Below are 22,120 nucleotides of genomic sequence, written 5' to 3' on the forward strand. Positions count from 1 at the left end.
AATAAAAAAATTTTCAATTTTTTTCAAAAACATTTTTAAAACATACAATCAAATATGCCTGTCTCTCAGATCTATCAAATCAATGCCAAAACTCAACTCGAAATAGACTTTGAATTTACAGATTATTGAGTCGACCTGTCGAGTTAAGTGTAATACCTATGAATGGTTAACGTTGGCACACACAGATCTGGATTCGGTAAGTTAGTATCCAGTGACAACAAAGATGAAGATGAATAATATCAACCATTATTGTCAGTGTCTCGCAGGACTTGACCATAGTCAGGAAAATATTTCGGGATGACTAACACTGCATCTTACCGAAATGAAATGGAAACAGTGTATGGAAGAAATGGGATTAAGGTGGGAAATGGAAAGAAGGGGAATTAAGAGCTATTTTACTCTTTCTTTATGAAATCAATACAAAGCAATCGAATAATATGAAGTAGAAAAGGTACACCTATGTTTCTTTTCTGGGTTCAGTTGGAGGTTCAACAGGCCCTGGGCTAACCCACTATACGCCACACTGGACTCATCAAAATTGACAGTTGGTGAAAATGTCAGGTTGCACAGGAAAACTGGGGTACAAAATTTCTGTGTCTAACCAGCTCGTGGAGATCATGGACAATCTTGAATACAGCATCAGGTCTGGCCAGCTTCAGAGCATTTTGTGACATGGCACTGAGTTCATCTGCCTTTGGACCAAACCATTCAGCAACTATTTTTGCAATCTCTTTTGGTGACTTCGAAAATTTCCCGCATCCATTCTCTACCACATAAGGCACGTTACCTACTTCCTGCATTATTAAAGGTCGGGGTGAGAAAAAGCATGTCCAGTAGGGGGCTTGCAAAAACCTGCTTCAACAAGAATGTCTTCAGGATACCATTTATCTCGCATTCCATCCACATTATGGAAACATGTTTATGCAGAATCCTTACAAATACAGGAAAAGGGACCGTTTTAAAAGGTAATTCGACCTTGTCTGATACCAATTACTCCAATGCTTAAGCTAAAATAGAAGAGGTTGACTTGAGCGATTTCTTAGAAATCTTAGCATGATTGAGGTAAATAAATGCAATGAAGGACCTGTGGGATAGTTATTATGACTTTACATTGGCTAAATTCAGCCCCAAGCATCATATTCCTAACTTCACGTCCTTTCCAGAACAGGCTTCTATATACTTGATTTCTACAATGCACAATTTCCTGAATTCAGGAAGGATGGACCTTGCACTGCCACCCGTTATTTATCAAAGATATTTTCTAAAGAGCTCAACATAAGAGGTCTTGCCAGAGTACAAGCTTTATCCTACAATTGTCAGATATAGCTATTTTAAGGTCTTTCAGCATTGCATGTTTGCTAATGGAAGATTTCCACACGCTAGAGCAGCACAGCAGAAACCAATCAAAACTCAAGCATGATTACAACATATAATATGCTGAACTCCAGAATAAAGCTAGCCAACTTACCTGTCCAGCAATGTAATCATTCAAAATTATGGGTAGACCTCGAATCATTGCTTCTGCAATGGTCCCTGGTCCAGCCTGCAGAAACATAGTTATCACAAGATGGGTGATGATAATGAAGCAGTAGAAAATTAAACAGCAGTCATGGAAAACTAACCTTTGTGATAATGCAGTCACAAGCACCCATGCATTCCTCCATTTTAGTGACAAAACCCTTCACCTAAATGATGGAGCATCTTATTCAGTACTATGCATGCCTTTGTGGCTGGCTATGAATGCACAAGTATGCTTTATGCCTTGTGAATGTGATAGAGATGTAAAAACCCTACACTATAGTGAGCCCCAATGACTGCTGCAGCATGTTCAAGGACTTTATCAATGACAAGACAGATGTGGATTATTAGAAGGGGATGCAAAACATTGTAATGAGAAGCAGGAAAAGACTATTGTCCAGCAAGCACTGCCTGACAGTATAACACATAATATAGAGTTCAACTGGCAAAATCACAAGAGACTCTGATTGGGATGTAAGAATCATAAGTTGATACCTGGACTGGAACCTTCCAATCAATTGAAAGTAATCTGTTAGTAAGTTTTTTGTTGCGACCACATATCACAAGCACTTGGCCTATTGGCTCTTCAAGATTCTCATCATATAATGAATCCCCAAGTGCTCGTGCAGTTGCCTCAATTGGGCCCATCCCTTCCCCTCCTCCCATCAATAACACAGCTGGAAGATCCTCATCCATGCCTAGTTGTCTTCTTAATTCACCCTAATGAATTCAAATGAAATAAGGTAGAGTTAAATAAATAACTTTATTTTTCATGTCTAGGGTCAAGTTTATCAAGTCACATTTGTCTTTCCTAGGAACTGCTTGCAATGACTTCGTACTTCAACTTCAAGTTTGCATAGACAATAATATCACATAAATTTAATAGCCAATATTATTATCCTCCATCCAGAGAATAATACTGTTAAAATGCATCAGGATGCAAAGAGAAACGAGAAATAGGTGCCAAGGTTTAGTAATCAGCTAGAACAATAACCAACCTTTGGTCTAACAGGCTTAACAAAAGAAGGCCTAACTGGAAGGCCATAAACCTTAATCTGTGAGGGCTTAAGCCCAGCTTTCATTGCTCTCTTTGATACATCTGTTGACGGGCAATAACATCTTGTCACAAGCTTATGGAACCTAAACATACAGATATAAGATGTCAAAATTCAATAATAGAGGTATCACTAACAAAAAAAAAAAGCATACACAGAATCAACCATGTAGGATGACAAGTGCTTAGATCGGTGACTACAGTGGTAAAAATTATCTTCTGCAGAAGACCCTTTGCCCTCAATACACGAAGAGGAACATGTTGCATCAGTGGATGTACACTGATAATAATGTCAGGCTGGTATTTCATCAATCCTTTTGCGACTTCTCTGCAACAACACAGAGATTAAGGATCGGATAAGAACAGGATAACACACCGATACTAACATAAAACCATCCTGAACAATCAATTTAAGTTCAACATCTGTGAAAATGATGAAGAATTAGGCACAGAAATACAAACAAAACTGGTCATTCAAGTTGATGGGAATTATACAAAAGCTGGTGTTGCTATTGGAAAGATAACTCACGGATATACGTCCAACGAAGATAGAAAGTCTCACCGAGCTATAAATGTTGAGGTTGCAGCAAAATTAGATTGATGAATCACACGTGGTGCGCTTCCATAATATGTCATTTTCCACAATGCTCCATGTTTCACCAAGAAATTATAGCTTTTGGGCAATTGATTAAACGGCCAAGGAGTATGTTCTGACCATAAATCAGTAACAAACACCTGCGACATGCACTCTTAACACTCAGAAAATGATCAACAAAAACATATCTAAACACAAACTAACCGCCCCCCCCCCCCCCCCACTACTCTAAATTGCTCACAAACCACAAAAATCAAAAAGAAGAAGAATAAAAACTAGATTCAAAATCCTTTTTTTTTTCATTGCTTTCATTCTCATAAACCAGCATATACTAACTCAATTAACACAAGCAGCCGCACAACACTTATTAGAACAAAATTGTCATTTTCTCAGGTTCCAAATGATAATTATAATAATAATTAAAAAAAAAACACTTTCATTCCTTTTTTGCCAAAGCACCCAATTATTCACCGACCAATTAAAGCAAATTTATATACCATTAAAAAAAAACTGACCTGATAATCATCACCAAATTCTTCGTTAAAGGCAGCCTTAATAGCCTCAGCAGAAGCTCTATGACCACCACCAGTATCACTCATTAAAATGAGAACCCTTTTAGGACTCACACCTTCTACACCATTCATAGGCACACCATCATCCACCAAAACACCACATCCATCATCTCTTAATCCATTGATACCATTACCATTATCACTACTAATGTTATTATTACCATTATTATCTCCTGAACCAACCTGAACTGAAGCAAACCCGATCGGGATTCTCTCACAGTGAAACCTAATAGCCCTGTTAAACTCACTCCAAACACTTTTAAAACCACTTCTACTACTCAAACTCAATGAAGCATTAACCTTTCTCGTTTTTTGACCACCTGGGCTGTCAAAAAACAGAAAGTTTGACTTAGATAAAGAGAACCCATTTGAATTTATGCTTTGAACTGCTTTATTAAAAGCAAAGCCACCCAATTGAGATACAAAATCAAAGGCAAGGCCTGGTTCTTGGTTGGTGGCTACTGCTGAAGGGTTATGCATTGTAAGACAGGAAAGGTTGAGGGCTTGAGTGATTAGAGGATAATTAAGCAGTCCATGGTGGTCTTTAACATGTGAAAACAAATGGGTTTTATATAGACGGCAAGAAAGATAAGTACCTTAAGATAAAATATTAGAGAGAGAAGTGATTATTAAGTGTTTGATGTTGTGGCTGAGGGAGAGGGAGAAAATATAGGGGATTGTTTTGTGGCCACGGATAGATGTTATGGAGCGAGAAAAGGAAAAGATTCGGAGAATTTTTCTTATACCGAAGTAGAGTGATGATCTTTGGAAAGAACGAGACAAATAGTGAAAGTGAGAAGAGAGGACCACGTCTTCGTTGGATTGTAAAACCTAATTCTGGGTTTTTCTTGGCAAAGCTCGTGTGACAAGTTTGCAGATAACTAGGTTTAGTTGGCCTTCAAAAATTTTAAAAAATTTATATTAAAATGATATTATTTTAATAAAAAATTATATAAAAAAATTTAAAAATTAATTTTCAATTTTTTACTGGTCAACTTGGAATTTACAAAATCAGTAAATCAACCTCGTATATTTATAAATCACCAAAGTCTTTTTTTTTTTATATATATATAATTTTTTATTTGAAATCAATTCAAGTTTAGGTCACCTCATTGGCCGTTTGGGATGTCGGTTAATTTTGTAGTTGTGATTTAAAATATTTTTTTGTTAAAAATATATTAAAATAATAATTTTTTTATTTTTTTTATAAGATTAACATATAAAACGATCCAAAAACATAAAAAAATTAATTTAATAAAAAAAATTAAATTAATTAAAATGCACGTAAATTAACCCAATACACATATTAATTAAAAAAAATTAAATTAATTTATAGGGTTCGTAAACTTAATCGTATATTACTATTTCAAGGCTGACAAAAGGGGGGCTGTGAACACATATTTGTATTGTATTTTTCTCTTGACGTCTCTGTCCAAAAGTACGAGAAGAGCTTCCTCGCCGCAGCGATCGTTCAAATCCGGAGCTCACCACGTGAATTTGATGGAAAAATACCATACTCGACAGAGGAAAGGTGATGACTTTCTCATGCAAGAGGCCATGTGGTGCATGTGTCTAGCTAGCCTGCCCGTGAGTGGGAAGCTCACCGTCCAATGGGTCACCTGCTTTCGGCTCTGGGTTCTCCATTAACGGTGCACTCTTGTGTTTTTTACTCCTAGTGGAAGGTCCAACATGGAGTGCTCTTCAAATATTTTTCACGTTTTTGAGTATCGGTGATGTGAGATGTGCTCGTCTTGGTTGAAATTGATCCAATTGGACATCGATCCAATTGGACTGTTCTTGCAAAAAATGTAGATTTGCATTTATCTTGACTGCATGCTGCTTGTTCTTGGCAGCGAGTTCCATCATATATATATATATATATATATAAAGATAAAGATTGACTTGAATGACCGCAACAAGACGACGATGACAGCACGAATCCATCATAATCCATTGGATGGTGGGTTGTTGATATCATGCATCCAATGGATCATATTTTTTTTGATGTGATTATAGTTATTAAATCTAATTTAATTTTGCAAGTTTATTGAAGTAAATTCGTGTTTATAGTTATTAAATATAGTTTAGTTTTACAAGTTGATTATGTAAATTTATGTTGTGAATTTGAATTTGAATTTGAATTGATTTTGATATTAACTTAGTCAAATTTAATTAATTTAGTGAATTGATATATGATCTAATTGATATTAACTTATGAGCGGAAACTTGATTCAATTTGAATTTAAATAATTAATTTTGATATTGACTTAGTTAAATTTAATTAATTTTGTAGATTGATATATGATATGATTGATCTAATTAAGTTTGATTGAAATAAATTTTAATTTTAATTGGTTTTGATACTAACTTAGTTAAATTCAGTTAACTTGGTGGATTTATCTGCGACCTGGTTAGCCTAATTAAATTTAACCTAAAGAATTTTTATTAAAAAAAAACAAAATATAATTAATTTGGTGAAAAGATTGACTACAAGTTAACCAATAAATTGACCCCATGGTCCATGTCTTTAGCCGCCGGATGTGACAAGCATGGCAGTTGGTGTGGCGAGAATGGCAATGCCCAGTGGCATTTCAGGCGACGAGGCCCTTTACCTCAATTTACTTGAATCTTCATATCCTTTCAGAAAACTTTGTATCATATTTTATTGCTAAAATGGAGAAAAATAAAGCTTAATTCAAAATGCAATTGCCATTGGGCCCAAACTGGAAATTCTGTATCTCGAGATCCTACACATGGGGAAAAGCCCATGAGTCTCTTGGGTCATGTCGTGCTATAAGAGTGTAGCCCATGGACTTGTGCATCTCCTTTTCTTTTTCTTATATATATACAGAACATATAAAACACGTCCAGACACTCGGTTTTGAGGATGGTTTCATCTTTTTTAGAAGCCAATTAGTTATTAAAGAATTATATAGGGTTACTTTTGTTTCTTTATTTTTTTGTTGAATAATAAAAATACTTTAACTATTCCCACATGAAAAAATAATTAAACAGTTGGCTAGGATATCTATGCCAACAAATAGGGTCTTTGTTGAAAGAGGAGAAGAAAGTGGGTTTTGTTAGGATTGTGAGGCCAATAAAAAAAAACACATGTATCATCCATCTATAATTTTGTTTTTATTATCAATCGATGAAGTTCGACCATCTCATCACTGAGTCATGCGTAATCAGTAATAAAATGGGTCATTGAAGCTTGAACTTATTGGTCTAAAATTACCTCAAATTCTAGAGTTTGAGTACTCGTAACCAATTATGAGCATCTAACAATTGAAACATTGTGGACCGTCCATAAATCCTCAGTCGCAATATTAGAAAGACCATACACCTGATTTTTATCAGGTCCATTAGATGATCTTGTCTCCAATCATAAATCCGGTTTAAGATCCAGATGGATTGAAAGATCGTCCTTATATCTTTTATTTAATTGAATGTTATATGTATTATGAAAAAAAGTCATCAAATTAAAAAAAAAAAAAAGCATAAGAAAAAAAAATAGTTGAAAATCAACACATAATAAAGTACTGAGTTCAACTATCCTTGAGCTGCTGCACCTCTTTTTGACGGTCATCATTCCGCAAATGTGTTTCTATAAAAAAACTCTATCGGGTTTGGTTCGCGTCCAAGAACCGAAGCCTGAAAGACAAAACTGTTGTTAGTTAAATATATTTACAAAAAAAAATAATTAAAAAAATAGAAGTAATAAAAAAAAATCTTACCATTTATCAGAATTTTCAACTCAACAATAAAATTGATAAAAATATAAAACGAACATGTTAAATAAACCATTATTAATTTCATCACAAAACACCTAAGTCGTAAATTCAAAATAAATTTCATTAGTTTACAAAAAAATAAAATTTTACAAAATCTCAAACAAACTTTAACATATAAAGATTATGTATTCATACAATAAATCTTTATGGGAAAAAGCTAGCTATGGGACAATTAAACACCCAAATAAGATACATATATCATAAAAATATACAATAAAAATTAACATTTTAAAAATACATTCCTTTAGTCATTAAAACTTTAGATTACTATAATAATAATCTATATTTGAATTGTTGAAAAACGGGGTTAGAATTCAGATAAAGGATCGAGGACTTCCATAATCATAAATTTTAGAAAAAGAGAGAGACTCTTCCATGTCTTTTACACTCGCCTTCTGTTTTCTTCTTCCCCCCCTTGAGCTTTTTCCTATTTATTTGGTTAAGCAGAAAACTATTGAAAAAAGAAAATTTGAATACCAGGATTGATTATTATCGGAACAAATGCAGGTAAACCACCTTTTAGCTTTGCCAAAGTAAAAAATCCATGCTTTCGAAAAGCTATGAATATTCCATCACGAAAATGGATTTATATATTCACTTGTTTCTAGCTTTCCTGTTGCAGTAGAACATGTCTTACAGATAGGAGACAAACATATCTTCTTATTCCAATTAGCCATTAATTAACATCTAAAATCGAATTTTTATATGCCAATCAAGATGCAACTAGATGACAAAAATATAGCATAATTGAATAAATTAGTAATTAGATGGTCCAATTCTCACATAATGATGTAGTTTTAAAGCTCAATATGAAACAAATCAATTTAACCTATTTTTTAAAAATAATTAAAGGGTTTTTGACCGGTTTTTACTCAAATTGATCATGAGTTAATCTGAGTTTTTGATAAAAATAAAATTAGATTTTTTTTTTAATTTAAATTGATTTAAATCTTAAAATTATTAGATTTCAAATTAACCCATCAAATCGTTAAAGGCTTTATAAATAGTTATAATGGCATTTGGGATTTTCTTCTTTGGTAGAAGTAAAGTGGGAGCTAGAAAATTCCAAATCGACTTCATCTTTAACAAGATTTCAAAGGCTGATAATATAAAGAAGGGCGTCTTTTCCTGTAAACAATTTCAAAGAATATAATGACTCAAACCTTAGCCCTTGATGTTGTTGGATCATAATCATAGTTGTTTCTCCCTTGTGAGGCAGTCAATGAGAAGTGCTTGACCTTATAAGACTCGAGCAGACAACTCATTATCTTAAAATATATACCTTATCTAGGAAAATTATAGAGTTTTTCAATACTACAATCCGTGTTTCTTGGACTTTATTTGGGATTACGATAATTTTTACTATATCTATTAAATATTTTTTTTAAATAAAGTTGTTTCTGAAAAATATCAAATTAATATTTTTTTTTAGTGTTTTTTAATAGTTTTGATGTGTTAATATTAAAAATTAATAAAAAATTATTTTGATTTATTTTTACATGAAAAATACTTTGCATCATGATATGAGTTAAAAAGCACACCAATCATATAGTATTTTTTTTGAAATAAATTAAATAAATTATTGAAATTTCTAAAATGATACATTCTTGAGGAGCCTTATTTTTTTTTTGGTTAAATAAAAAAATTCTTTTGATATATTTTTACATGAAAAACACTCTATATCATGATACAAGTCAAAAAGCACACCAATCATACAGTATTTTTTTTTTTTTTAATTCAAAGAACATAATTTTATCTATGAGAATAAAAAAAAGTGATGGTTTAATTACTTTTTTCTCAATCACTTTATTGTTACAGAATATAGTTTTTTACATTTAATTATTCAATTGGGTCTGTTTTACAGCTCATAAACAGGGAGAAATAGAAGCAGTGTAAGAGCTTTCAAAATCATGAAGCAGTGATCCCACGTCAAGAGCCCATGAAATAATTTAGAAAATGTGGACCAAGCGATCATATTTATGCTGGCCTGGCCCTTCATGTACACTTGCCATTCCGGGCAACCTCCTCTCTTCACTATGTTTTTTATTTTTATTTTTTAAATTATACTTTATAGTCTTTAAATATCTTATAATTATATGAATACCTAGAATCATCAATTATTATTCCATTCCTGAAGATAACAACGAATAGCTAATAGTATTTTTGAAGTCAAAGGTCAATGTTATTTATTTCAAAATATCTATTTTTAGTTAATTTCTTAAAAGAATCTAATTCAAGAGAATTCAAATTAGTGTTATAAAATCCGGTCTGTAGGGCTAATCTAATAACTTGTCAACGCAAACCTTGATTTAAACCTAATTTTACTTCAATCCTGGTTTGATCTTTCGACTCGCAGATTAAAACATCTATTTTATAATCTAGATTTTAGACCGGGTCGATTCCTTATATATAACTATGCTTCTAGGAACAACAAACATCGAATTATATATTGGGATTATCTAGGAAGCTCATTTGGAATGAATAATCCATCGGGCATTTAGCATGTGTTCTTCCTTGTTCGAGATGAATGAAGGCAGCAAAAGAAGGGGAGCAATTGCTTGACGAAACTGAGCAGTTAGGGCATGGCAAATCCGTGACAGCAACAACGATGACCCTCTACGACACGCATAAACCTCCTGGAATTCTCGTCAACAAGGTGGTAGACCCGCAACAGATTGTGTGCTGCGAGTAATTTTCTCAAGTCATCAGAATTAATCTTTGTTTGTTAGCAAATCATTAATTAATTTATAATAAATATATATAATTAAGTCTATGCAATCCACACAAATGTCTCCGTCAAGCAATGCCATGAATTTCTTGCATTGAATGCAGTCTTATTTATAATGTTCTGATTGACCATTGCGGCTGTGAAAGAGACCTAATTTGTAAGAAAAAAGGATTGTGAGTCATTGACCACTGAGGCAAATTAAATACTTAATTTCTTATAATATTCTTTTTAGTAATCAGGGTTCAATTAATCTCGAGTTAATTAAGTGAGAAATTGAGGTAATATTTTCACAGAGTCGAGAATTTTTAAAGGAGCATTTTAGACGAGTGAATGGCTTTGTTTTCCCCCACCTCATTTTCAATAGTTTTAATTATAATAATCTCGATTTATTAAAAGAAATAGTTTTTTTTACCAATTAAGAACTCTTTAGAAGATATTTATGTGTTTGGTATTGTGGTGCAAAATATTTTTTTAAAATATATTTTGTTTACGAATACATTAAAATATTTATTTATTTATGATATTAATATATCAAAATTATCAGAAAATACTAATTTTTTTAATACTAAATACACTTTAAAAATATACTTAAACACAATTACGAATTAAAAAACAATCAGCCTACCTAGATGAATAATACTAAATAAAAAAACATCAAGAATATACACGAATCATTAGATCTTATATTATCATGATTCAATGACTAGCTCATATGAAGTTTCAAAGGTTTTTTTTTTTATTTTTAATGTTTAGTATTATACAATTTAGATTTTAGATGAATGCATATATCATTTTTTTTTTTAACGTTTAGCATTATATACAAATCATAGGTTATGTGTTTGGTATTATGATCCAAAGTATTTTTAAAAATATTTTTTGTTTATGAACACATCAAAAAATATATTTTATTTATTTATGACATTAACATATCAAAAGATTTATTTTATTTCCCTTTTACTAGTTTTATTAACAGATATTTGACGTACCAAAAACAAAAAACAAAAATTTCATGAATTAATTTCAACAAACATTGGCTTGCTTTTGATCTAATCTAAAGAAAAGTTGGGTGTGCGAAGGAAAGTCATAATAAAGGACTCAACCTAGCTAGCTAGCTAAACTGAAAGCCAATATTGTTGAGACCTAATTAATTAATTATCAATTCATACAAGAGTGAGAGTGAAGAAAACAGAAGAGAATTCCATTAGAAGAAGTAAACCAGAAACAGTAGTGTTAGGCTAAGGCCAAAACGTGGGTACTATGATCATGATGTCGTAGTCCTGTGGAATTCATTTGGACATCTCCAAACCGCGTTGTCTTTGAAAAATGCATGGGACAACAACATTGGATGATGACGAGGGCAAGAAGAATCCTTTCATGCTCTTTTTGAGCTGGAAAGTGGTGGAAAAGATGGAGCCATTTTTGTTCACACCAAGTTTCTGGTGCCATGGCGTTGTAGTGGTTGACAAGAAACAACAAGGGTCATGAAAACGAGGGATCATCGATCCATCTTGTTTCAAGAAAGGGGAAGACGAAGAAATTGTGCGTGTTGACAAAGAAAAAGTAGCGTCATCGTGCTTTGAACAATACCATGGTGATCCGATCATTCATGTTTCGATCCTTCTCAACATGATTTGATATTGAGATAGGTATGTATTAATATTGATCTATAATTAATCGGATTATGATCAACGAATTAATTAAATAATTTGATGTCAAACTTTGGAAACTTCTCATCATCATAACGTCAATAAACTAAATGGTGCATTATCTATTATCAAAAAATAGATAATAATATGCTATACAATAATTTTTTTAAAAATAGATAGCTCTCCTATCCTTGCCCCTGCTAATTCTCATCTTCTCAAATGGTTATTGTTTTTAATAATATGCTGTACAGTAATTTTTTAATTGAAAATAAATTAAAATGATATTTTTATTAAAAAAATTATTTTTAATATCAACATATTAAAACTATTAAAACATAAAAATAATTAATTTAATATTTTTAAATAAAAAACATTCAAAAAATAAGATGAACCGCGTTACTAATTAAATAAGCAAATATGATCAACAACCTACATGGCAAGACCCCAAGTCAAAACCTTTGAGTTTCCTGAAGAACACAAGATCACCTTGTTAGACCATCCAAAACACCAAATGCTTTCTCTCCATCAGCATCAATGGCAAATAATTTGTGATTGGGGCCACCGAAGACAACTTCCTTCGTGACTCAACCATAAGAAGAAGAAAAGAAAGACAGTCTATGCCGTGTACTTATCCAACTCCCATTTCGATCTCAACAATAAATCACAGCCATTGGTATTTTCAATCCAATGGTTCATAATTAACAAGGTTATAGTCTTTAGAAAATGACCACAATGTCACATCAAAGACTATTTCTTTACCATAGAAAAATGTGGGTTTTGATGGGGTCCTGCGAAGACTATATAATATGCTTATAATTTTGTGGAAAAAAAAAAAAAAAAGAGTTTTGCCGATAGGAAGTTGTTGAACTTTGTTTTATATATATATTTTACAACTTTGTCTAGTGGAAAATATTGCTGATTTGCATGAATGTATCACTTCATGGGCCAAGACTAATGTTTTGTTTTGGAGATTTCAAATGTGGCATTTCATATTATATCAAAATTTAAAAATTATTTTTTTTATGAACTCTGATTTGATCGTGAAATATTTTTAATTAAAAATATATTAAAATAATATTTATTTTTATATATTTTTTATATCATCATATTAAAACCATTTAAAAATATTAAAAATATATTTATTTTAGAATTTTAGAATTTCTTTGAGAATTTATGGCTGGTTCATGGGTGCTCGAATCTAAAAAATTATTGGTAATCCAATTCATTCTTTCATTAATTTACGGTGATAGGTTATTCTAACCAAATTAGCATATATATATATATATATATATAAACATAGAATTTTTCTCTCTCTTATAATCATTCTTATGTTGGATGTGTCACATTGCATGCATTAACCAATCAACCAACATTAGATTGTAATATTTTACATATTTTTAGCCCGTAATATTTAATAACCAATTAAACTTGGAAGTATTTGTATATCAAAATAACTATTGTACATGAACTATGCCAGCCAATAAAAACAAAATAAAAACATGACAATATATAAAACGAAGAAGAAGAAGAAAAAAATAATCTTTCATAGTCACTTTAATTAATTAAAGATTAATTGCTAATTAATTAGGTCCATTAATTAACATATTCATCCCATTGAAATTCCACAACCACCACCACCACCACCTGTGTTAATGCAAAAACATTTGCAAGACAGGGAATGAAACACAAAATTTAATAACAGAAAACCTAAAACATGACAATTTTTCTCTATGCTTGATAATATTTAACCTGAAATCCCTAGCTTTAAACATTCTTTAAAACCTAGAACAAGAACTTCATGCAAGATACAGAAATGACGTTCAGTACTTATGTAACCATTCTTTCAACACCTAATCTTGATTACTTTGGCTCGATGAAATCAATGGAAACAGAGCTAGTAGTTCAGGTGGCTCGCTCCCTCTTGGTGTGTTCAAAGGCGAAGGATGAAAGTAAAAACCCTTTTCAGCTATAGCCTTTTCCTCCTCTGAAACTGCTGGCGACGATGGTGACTCGGTTCCTGGACTCGGGAAGAACAAAAATTCTGAACATAGGGGAGTCACTGGGGAGTCCAGTCGGTGTGTTTGGCGGGTTGATGATGATGATGAGTTACTAAGAGAGATCAAGCCAAGTTCGATCTCAAGCTTTCTTAAGGTATGTCTTCGCTCTTGGAGCTTGAAAGGTGACCGGCGAGGAGCAGTAAAGTGAACGGGGTTACGTGATGGTTTCGAGGAGGAGAGCGGTCTTGTCACCGGGAGTCTTTGTGCGTCACTGGCTAAACCGGTTAGTTTTTGGACAAGGTCCCTGAAGGTGTTTATGTCCGCCTGAACAAAGGTCGTGGGTGATGTTAGAGGTGAAGAAGAAGAAGAAGAAGAAGTATGAGTGTTCATGATGTGATTATGCCTTTCAATTTTCATTGGCGAAGGTGCAGAGGGACTAATTGGATCGCTAGAAATATTATAGAGGGAGCAGAGAGAGACCTAGAGGATACTAAATGGGATGAGGTGATATTCATGGTAGTTGCCTTGTTTATAAGGGGATCGAGATCAGGTCTGACTAGGAGAGTCAAATACAAGTTTTGGTAAGCTTGAGAGATAAGAGAAAAGTTTTTGAGAGATAAAGGAAAGGTTAGTGGGTTGTGTGAATTTTTTATTAAGGAACCAATGACTATATTTAGAGAGTTAGTTTTTCGGGGGATAGAAAGTGTAGAGGTTCTTATCTTATTTATTAATTTTGTTCTAGTTTGAGCATAGATTTTGTACATTTGTATGGACTGATTTTTCCATTTTAAGGATTATATTGATTTTTTTGAAATATTTTTCCTTTTATAGTATTGTTTGAGCAAGAAATGCAATCGAATTGAAAGGAAAGGTTAGTGGGTTGTGTGAATTGTAGATTAAGGAGCCTATGACTATATTTAGAGAATTCTTTTGGGGGTGCAAAGGTTGTTATCCTATTTATTAATTTTGTTCTAGTTTGAGCATGGATTTTGTAAACTTGTATGGAGTAATGTTTCTATTTTGAGAATTATATTTGATTTTTTAAATTATATTTTTCCTTTTATGGTATTATATGAGCAAAAAATTGCAATCATATTTGGTTTGGTTTGGTATTATTGTGAATTAGAAAACTTGTTAATATGATACTTAGATAATATAAGATAATGAATGAAAAATAAATTCACTAATTAGAGCACAACCACCACGCACCAACTAATTAAAAAGATCAAGTTTTAGAGTTTTTTTTTTTTTTTTTAAAAAAAAAGGGTTCATAATTTTTTACTACATAAACACAACACTCATAAAATTTATCAATTTTAATTTGATATTTGCATAACAAATCAAAGCTAATTCCAATTTTACCTCTTGTATTGAGTAGTTATAGACATGTTAGGACTAGTCACTTTCTATTCTTAGTAGCTAAGAAGGAAACAATATGTCTTAATTAGCTATCAACCTAATCTATCATTAGATTAATTGGTAAACTAGCTAGATGATACATTAAGAGTAGATCGCTCAAACCTTTTTACATTAAATAAGAAATATAACAAGTTATTTTTAAGAATTTTATTGTTTATTTTAAGTTTAATTGTTTTATATTTTAATGTTAAAAAACATGTATTTATATCTGGAAAATCTACTTGTCATTTATATTAAATATATTTTCTAGGGAATGATATTGTACATGTAGATTAGAAAAAAAAATAAGAAAATTCTAGTTAATTAAGTCATTAATTAATATATTTTCTAGGGAATCACAAGAAAATTTACAGTTCTAATTAAACTGTAACTATTGACTTCTTATAAATTCTAGTTAATTACTGCTTAAGTCATTAATTAATATATGATCATGTCATCATCCCATATCAACAAATTATCAATTATATTAAAAAAAAAATTAAATGGAAGCAATCGCTTTTCTAAATAGCATAAATATTATTTTCTAAATAAAATTAATCATAATGATAACTTGATTATCACTATAGAAAGAGAAATAAAGGGTAAAAGGTATCTTCTCTACTTATTTTGCTAACCTTTTACTTTTCTAAATGAAACTATTTTGATATACCTTTTTTATAAGGAGACTATATCTCTATGCAACATGTTAGAATAATTATATTTTAGGTTTTGAAACTTGCATATAAAAAATTAAAACAAATATCAATTGACAAATTCATTTACTACAAGCATCAATATTAATCCTTACAAAAAAAAAATTAATTTGGCTTTTTAAAAAGGTGATTGTTTCCGTTTCATTTTTTGCATTGGTAATTGTTCATGGCTTACGATTTTTTGGATTTGTAGACATAATTGATGATTTCTTGAAACTGTTATCATGAATTGATGACGTAGTTTATTAGTTAATTAACTCAAGCATACCTTATAGAAAAGTGCTAGTTACATAAAGAATATTATAAAGAATTTTTAAAATTACACCTGGTTAATTTTTATTATAATTAATTTTTTAAAATCTGATCCGACTTAACGGGTTAAACGGTGAAATAAAAGTTAAATTGAGTTATTTTTAATAAAAATAGAGAGAATTGACCGCATATTACTCAGTTAACCCAATGAACGCCAGTCAAAATTCTTAACTATTTTTTAAAAAAATATTTTTAAATGATATTATTTTTATTTTTTTATATATAAAAAAATTAAGCTGATTTGAATTTTCCCGATTAATCCACATAATTTGTAATCCAAGATTTGTCTCGGATCATCTTCCAGCCGAGTTTAAAAGCTATGAATCAAACAGCTTGAGAGAAAAAAGGAAGATAAAAGGAATCCGTTTGGTTTCCGCCACCGGATAAAGAAAGAAAAACCCAAAAAATCATATTCGTTTCTCTCTGGAGAATTAAATGATGAATTCTGTGTGTTCTTGTGATGGCCCCGTTATTGCAGCAAGTAAATCCATGAATAATAATATGTGCTGCTTAAGAGGAGTTGTAGTTTTACCTCATGGTGAAAGCAGCAGTTAGTTCGAGGAAGGTTTGTGGAGTTGCTATAGAGCTTCAATGGTGGATTCTTATGAGAGTTCTTCTGAACTTGTTAAGAGAATGGAACGAGCGTGGTTAATCTCTCAGATAAAGTTCAAATCTTTCTCATTTTTATGAACTGGGTCTCATTTTTTTTTTAATTGGGTTTTCCTTTTTAATTATAGATTGGGATTTGGGTTGGTGAAAATTGAGTGAGAAAGGGAGAAGGTTGAGAACTTTGTGTCTTTGAGATAATAATATCTTCAATGGCCCGGGTTTTGATTAATTAACAGATTCGTCCCATTGAAATTCCACAGGCATCATCATCATCCCTGAACATTTGCAAGATAGGGAAGAAGATTGGAAAAAGAAACCTAAAACATGGCAAACATTTCTCTATGCTTGATAATATTTAACCTCAAATTCCGAGCTTTAAACATTCTTTAAAACCCAGAACAAGAACTTCATGCAGGATACAGCAGATACGTTCAGTGCTTCCTTAAACATTCTTTCAACACCTAATCTTGATTACTTTGGCTCGGTGAACTCAATGGAAACAGAGTCAGTAACTCCGGTGGCTCGCTCCCTCTTGGTGTGTTCAAAGGCGAAGGATGAAAGTAAAAACCCTTTTCAGCTATAGCCTTCTCCTCCTCTAAAACTGCTGGCGACGATGGTGACTCGGTTCCTGGGCTAGGGAAGAACAAAAATCCTGAACACAGTGGAGTCACTGGCGAGTCCAGTCGGTGTGTTTGGCGGGTTGGTGATGATGATGAGTTACTAAGAGAGGTCAGGCCAAGTTTGATCTCAAGCTTTCTTAAGGTATGTCTTCGCTCTTGGAGCTTGAAAGGTGACCGGCGAGGACCAGTTAAGTCAACGGGATTACGAGATGGTTTCGAGGAGGAGACTGCTCTTGTCACCGGGAGTCTTTGCGTGTCACTGGCTAAACCGGTTAGTTTTTGGACAAGGTCCCTGAAGGTGTTTATGTCCGCCTGAACAAAGGTCGTGGGTGATGTTAGAGGTGAAGAAGAAGAAGAAGAAGATGTACTAGTGTTCATGATGTGATTATGCCTTCCAATTTTCGTTGGCAAAGGAGCAGAGGGACTAATAGGATTGCTATAAATATTAGGTGAAATCTTGAGAGAGAGAGAGGGAGAGGGAGGGAGAGAGAGATGGAGAGGGAGAGCGGGAGAGGGAGAGGGAGAGGGAGAGGGAGAGGATGTGTGAGTTGTTGATTAAGGAGTCAATGAATATATTTAGAGAGTTTCTTAGGGGTGAAGAGCGGAGGGGGTTATCTTATTTATTAATTTTGTTATAGTTTGAGCATAGACTTTGTACATTTGTATGGACTGATTTTTCCATTTTAAGGATCATAGTTGATTCTCTTTTTAAATAGTTTCCTTTTATAGTATGGTATGAGAAAAAAATACAATCATGGTTGGTTCGGTATGTACAATAACTTAGGAAACTTACTAACATGATAATTTATTTTTTCTTTGATCATTTAGAAACGAAATCTATTTTCAACTCGCTAGTTCAAAAATATTATTTACCATCAAATGAAAAAATATATATATTAATATGAGAATAAAATAATACATTTTAGTCCCTAATCTTTTCTTGCTTGGAGGGAGACATTTCCTTCTTCTTTTTTTTCAACCATTGATGACGAATTTAGCTAACAAAACATGGACACGAACTATAGTTGTCTTTTAAAAAAAAAAAACATGAATGTCATGTAATTCATTACTCTAGTTTTTTATGATTAAAGGGTCACTAAAAAATCAATTCTTGGGGTTTATATTCAAAAAAAAAAATTTAATCTATTTTGATTAAAAACATTTTTAAAAAACACTCAAAATATCTTGATAAATTCATACACAATCTAAAATAAAACAAATATCCATCAAATAATTCAAAATCAATTCAAAATAAAATCAAGGTCAAACCTACTATTTTAGACAAGAAAATGGATAAAAAACACTTAGGTGAAACTCGTGTAATCGAATGAAATCTTTTAACATCAAAATTGATATATATTTTTGTTGTTATATTTGATGCCAACCTAAAAAATACCTTGCTACTAAAATTCAATAATTTTCTTTTTAATCTTCTCAAATCAAGAATTAAAAAATAAACATTCTGAATTTTTTATATCAAAGTGGACATTTTGTGATAATTTTGAAATTATCATTCATTTTCTTTATATATATTTTACTTTGATACTTAATTTTTTAATTTGGCTATTTCTTGAAAAATCACAAATCATAAATTATTCAATATTAATTTGGCAACAAAAGAATCAATTCAAAAAGGAAAAAAGTCTTATGAAAAAAATTAAATTTATTTTAAAATACAATGTAAATTCTTATAAAAACACATGTGGCTTTTATTTTATTTTTATGTGGTTTTTTATTTTATTTTTTATAATTGTAATATTTTTTATGTTCAATTCCACAATTTATATCAAACCAAACATTTTGGAATTTAAAATGTCAAAACCCACCTTTGGTTTCCATTTAAGAAATTGGGCTTTTTAGTCGAAACAAAATAGAAATTCTGTATACAAATTTAAAGCCTAAGTTCCAACCCAACTGGAAAAAACAGTAGCCGCCATCACCTAATCCAAATTCCTGGAGATATCCGATTTTTCTCGCGGTCCAAACAAGGAGCGGGCCCAAAATCTCCCCCAGTGATCGTTATTTTAACACGCACGGAAAAAGGAAGAGAAAGGAATTCCGTTTGGTTTCCGCCACCAGATAAAGACAAAAAATCCCAAAATATTACATTCGTCTCTCCCTCTCTCCCTGTAGAATTGAACGATGAATTCTGTGTGTTCTTGTAGCAGGCCCATGATTGCTGCAGCTAAATCCATGGATATTAACATGAGCTGCTTAAGAAGAGGAGTTGTAATAGTACCTCATGGTACAAGCAACAGTAGCTCAAGGAGGGTCTGTGGAGTTGTTAGAGCTTCAATGGTGGATTCTCATGAGAGTTCTTCTGATATTGCTAAGAGAATGGAACAAGCTTGGTTAATCTCTCAGGTAAAGTTTAAATCGTTCTCACTTTTTTGAATTGGGTTTTCTTTCTTTCTTTTTATGAATTATTGATTGGGATTTCTCAATTTTGGAAATTTAATCTTACTTGCTTTTCATGAAATATGGTGATAGAGATTAAGTTTTATTTAATTGTTTTGGGTCGGTGAAAATTGAGTGAGAAATGAAAAAAAATTGACAACTTTGTGTCTTTGAAAATGGAATATCTTCAATGGGATCTTATGATTGGATTTAGGGCTTAAAAAATTGAGGTATTTTTAGGGTTTTATGATCTGGAATAGTACCATATGGTTTTATGCTACTAACCAGAAGAGTAGAATTTAATGATGTTTAACTGTTTTAGAAAAGGGCAAGGATTGTTTACTGGGATATAGATTAAAGACCAACAGAATGTTTGATGCGATCATTTCTGTTTCTGACAAGTTTTACACATCTAATGTTCGTGATGGTTACAGCAACCAAGGCCAGTTTCGTGTACTTCCTGCGATTCAAATGGGCATGTTGAATGCCAGTGGTGTAGGGGTACAGGGTTCTTCATTCTTGGCGATAACATGCTCTGCCAAGTTCCTTCCAGAAATACCACTTGTGTTATTTGTGCTGGAAAGGTATGTTAAAATGTTGGCAAATTTATGGATGTTCAAGTATCGTGAGGACTTAATTCTTAATGATAAAGTAGAACTACAAGTTAACATTATATGCATTTTGTAACTTTTATTCTTTTTCAGGGGTCAATGCGCTGCTCTGATTGTAAAGGAACTGGCTTTCGTGCCAAGTGGTTGGGGGAGCCTCTGATCTCCAAGTAACAGCATTGGAGTGCAGTTGTTAGGAAGTTAAAGCTACCGAACAGGTGCAGGAAATATTGCAAGGCTTCTTCTTATTCATGTTCTGATTTATTCTCCTTTTCTGTTTTGGAATTTATACAAGTGATTACATTAACTTCATAGTACAACTCATACCTGTATTTGTCGTGTTTATTCAACAAATCAGTCCATGTATTGGATTAAATTCTAAGGAAATAAATATCGAACTTTTTTTTATTTGAGATATCATCATTGATTCACAAGATGTTATGCAGGTTGCATCAGGTGGTGCTAAAAATGTTATGCTATCTTAGTTTAAACATGTTTGATTCACTGAAAACGCTTTGAATTTGTGTCTACGTTAGGGACAGTGTGCACTATTAGGCATTGTAGCTGTTCTCTTCTATATTGTTGCTGCTTAGTAAGCCCAGTCTTTGTCATTTCTTCGAGGGAAATGGAAAGCATTCAACCTGATGTCCATTCCAACACTATGCTGTCGACGTGTTGAATTATGCACCCCCCATAACCAACCTGACTATCATTGTCTAGGCAGTGCCTGATCCTGAAGTTCAATGGAGCTTGATCAAATAAAAATCAGGTCCACTGAAGTTCTAAGAAGCATAACGTCCACAGTAGGAGTTAAGGCACTCTCTTTTCAACCCAAGATCCTGCTTCTTTGTTTAAACATGCATTCAAGCCTAGAAAGAAACGTGGAAATGATGTTGAAGGTTAGGTATATAATCCCAAGCTCATTCGGACCAACTTATCCATCTAGGGTTTATGAAGAAAATATCAGTTCGGTGATCATGTAAATGCCTGCTAGGTTATCTAACATCGAAAACTTATGCATAAATCAAGTGTGAAGGAGAATAAACTTGAGCTGCAATATGTTGATACAGCCATGCAGTTTTTACAGAGGAACGTTTTGATACAAACAAGCTGTTTTTACAAACACAAAGTGAAGAACATAGTCATCTTTGGTAGTGGCTCGAGTTGAGAAACCTTCAATGCCACATTATCAGCAAACAGAAACCTGAAAGCATTCCATGCAAAATTGCAACTGTATTACATATGACAGCAGACAGAAATCTGCCCCTACATTCCTAAATTGACAGTACTAAGCTAAAGAAACTACTCATCACAGCCCAACACAACCATGTTTTGGAGGCAGAATGGTCCACTAAATGTTACTACGGAGATAACAATTTGCAAATGGAAATGGTTCCAGGTTGATATGCATGTCATGAACACCAATTTTCATTACTCTCTGAATTTTAACTTTCTCCATCACCAATGACGAAACAAGCATTTTATGTAAGCAAGCATTATGCCTTCTCCAGTAAATATTTCAGCAAAATCCAGTTCTTCTGCAGATTCTTACCTGTTCT

General features: G+C 32.4%; 4 protein-coding genes across 4 annotated transcripts; 1 reads left to right on the plus strand and 3 right to left on the minus strand.

Moving 5' to 3' along the window:
- Positions 1–374: 374 nt before the first annotated feature.
- Positions 375–4,613, minus strand: LOC118050172 (monogalactosyldiacylglycerol synthase, chloroplastic-like). The gene is made up of 8 exons (XM_035060417.2): positions 3,683–4,613; positions 3,135–3,307; positions 2,739–2,900; positions 2,517–2,658; positions 2,014–2,238; positions 1,623–1,685; positions 1,469–1,543; positions 375–794 (listed from the first exon to the last, which is right to left on the minus strand). Exons 1-8 carry the CDS (start codon positions 4,217–4,219, stop codon positions 558–560), a joined length of 1,614 nt encoding a protein of 537 aa, XP_034916308.1. The 5' UTR covers positions 4,220–4,613; the 3' UTR covers positions 375–557.
- Positions 4,614–13,437: 8,824 nt separating this feature from the next.
- On the minus strand, positions 13,438–14,534 carry LOC118050171 (VQ motif-containing protein 31-like). The gene has a single exon (XM_035060416.2). It carries the CDS (start codon positions 14,319–14,321, stop codon positions 13,758–13,760), a length of 564 nt encoding a protein of 187 aa, XP_034916307.1. The 5' UTR covers positions 14,322–14,534; the 3' UTR covers positions 13,438–13,757.
- Positions 14,535–17,248: 2,714 nt separating this feature from the next.
- On the minus strand, positions 17,249–18,059 carry LOC118050170 (VQ motif-containing protein 31). The gene has a single exon (XM_035060415.2). The coding sequence runs from the start codon at positions 17,932–17,934 to the stop codon at positions 17,398–17,400; it is 537 nt and encodes a 178-aa protein (XP_034916306.1). The 5' UTR covers positions 17,935–18,059; the 3' UTR covers positions 17,249–17,397.
- A 1,456-nt stretch (positions 18,060–19,515) lies between these two features.
- On the plus strand, positions 19,516–20,978 carry LOC118050169 (uncharacterized). The gene is made up of 3 exons (XM_035060414.2): positions 19,516–19,920; positions 20,388–20,537; positions 20,658–20,978. The coding sequence occupies exons 1-3, from the start codon at positions 19,699–19,701 to the stop codon at positions 20,733–20,735; spliced, it is 450 nt and encodes a 149-aa protein (XP_034916305.1). The 5' UTR covers positions 19,516–19,698; the 3' UTR covers positions 20,736–20,978.
- The last annotated feature ends 1,142 nt before the right edge of the window (positions 20,979–22,120 follow it).

This window comes from Populus alba, chromosome 6 (genome assembly GCF_005239225.2).
Source record: "Populus alba chromosome 6, ASM523922v2, whole genome shotgun sequence".
Classification (NCBI taxonomy): domain Eukaryota; kingdom Viridiplantae; phylum Streptophyta; class Magnoliopsida; order Malpighiales; family Salicaceae; genus Populus; species Populus alba.

Excerpts from the sequence above, each read along its gene's own strand:
- LOC118050172 (XM_035060417.2), bottom strand. The coding sequence starts at position 4,219 with ATGCATAACCCTTCAGCAGTAGCCACCAACCAAGAACCAGGCCTTGCC. Across the intron at positions 2,659-2,738 it reads AGCACTTGTCATCCTACATG|GTTCCATAAGCTTGTGACAA; the intron begins GTTGATTCTGTG and ends CTGTATGTTTAG. Across the intron at positions 1,544-1,622 it reads GTGACTGCATTATCACAAAG|GCTGGACCAGGGACCATTGC; the intron begins GTTAGTTTTCCA and ends ATGTTTCTGCAG.
- LOC118050171 (XM_035060416.2), bottom strand. The coding sequence starts at position 14,321 with ATGAAAATTGAAAGGCATAATCACATCATGAACACTCATACTTCTTCT.
- LOC118050170 (XM_035060415.2), bottom strand. The coding sequence starts at position 17,934 with ATGAACACTAGTACATCTTCTTCTTCTTCTTCTTCACCTCTAACATCA.
- LOC118050169 (XM_035060414.2), top strand. The coding sequence starts at position 19,699 with ATGAATTCTGTGTGTTCTTGTAGCAGGCCCATGATTGCTGCAGCTAAA. Across the intron at positions 19,921-20,387 it reads AAGCTTGGTTAATCTCTCAG|CAACCAAGGCCAGTTTCGTG; the intron begins GTAAAGTTTAAA and ends TGATGGTTACAG. Across the intron at positions 20,538-20,657 it reads GTGTTATTTGTGCTGGAAAG|GGGTCAATGCGCTGCTCTGA; the intron begins GTATGTTAAAAT and ends ATTCTTTTTCAG.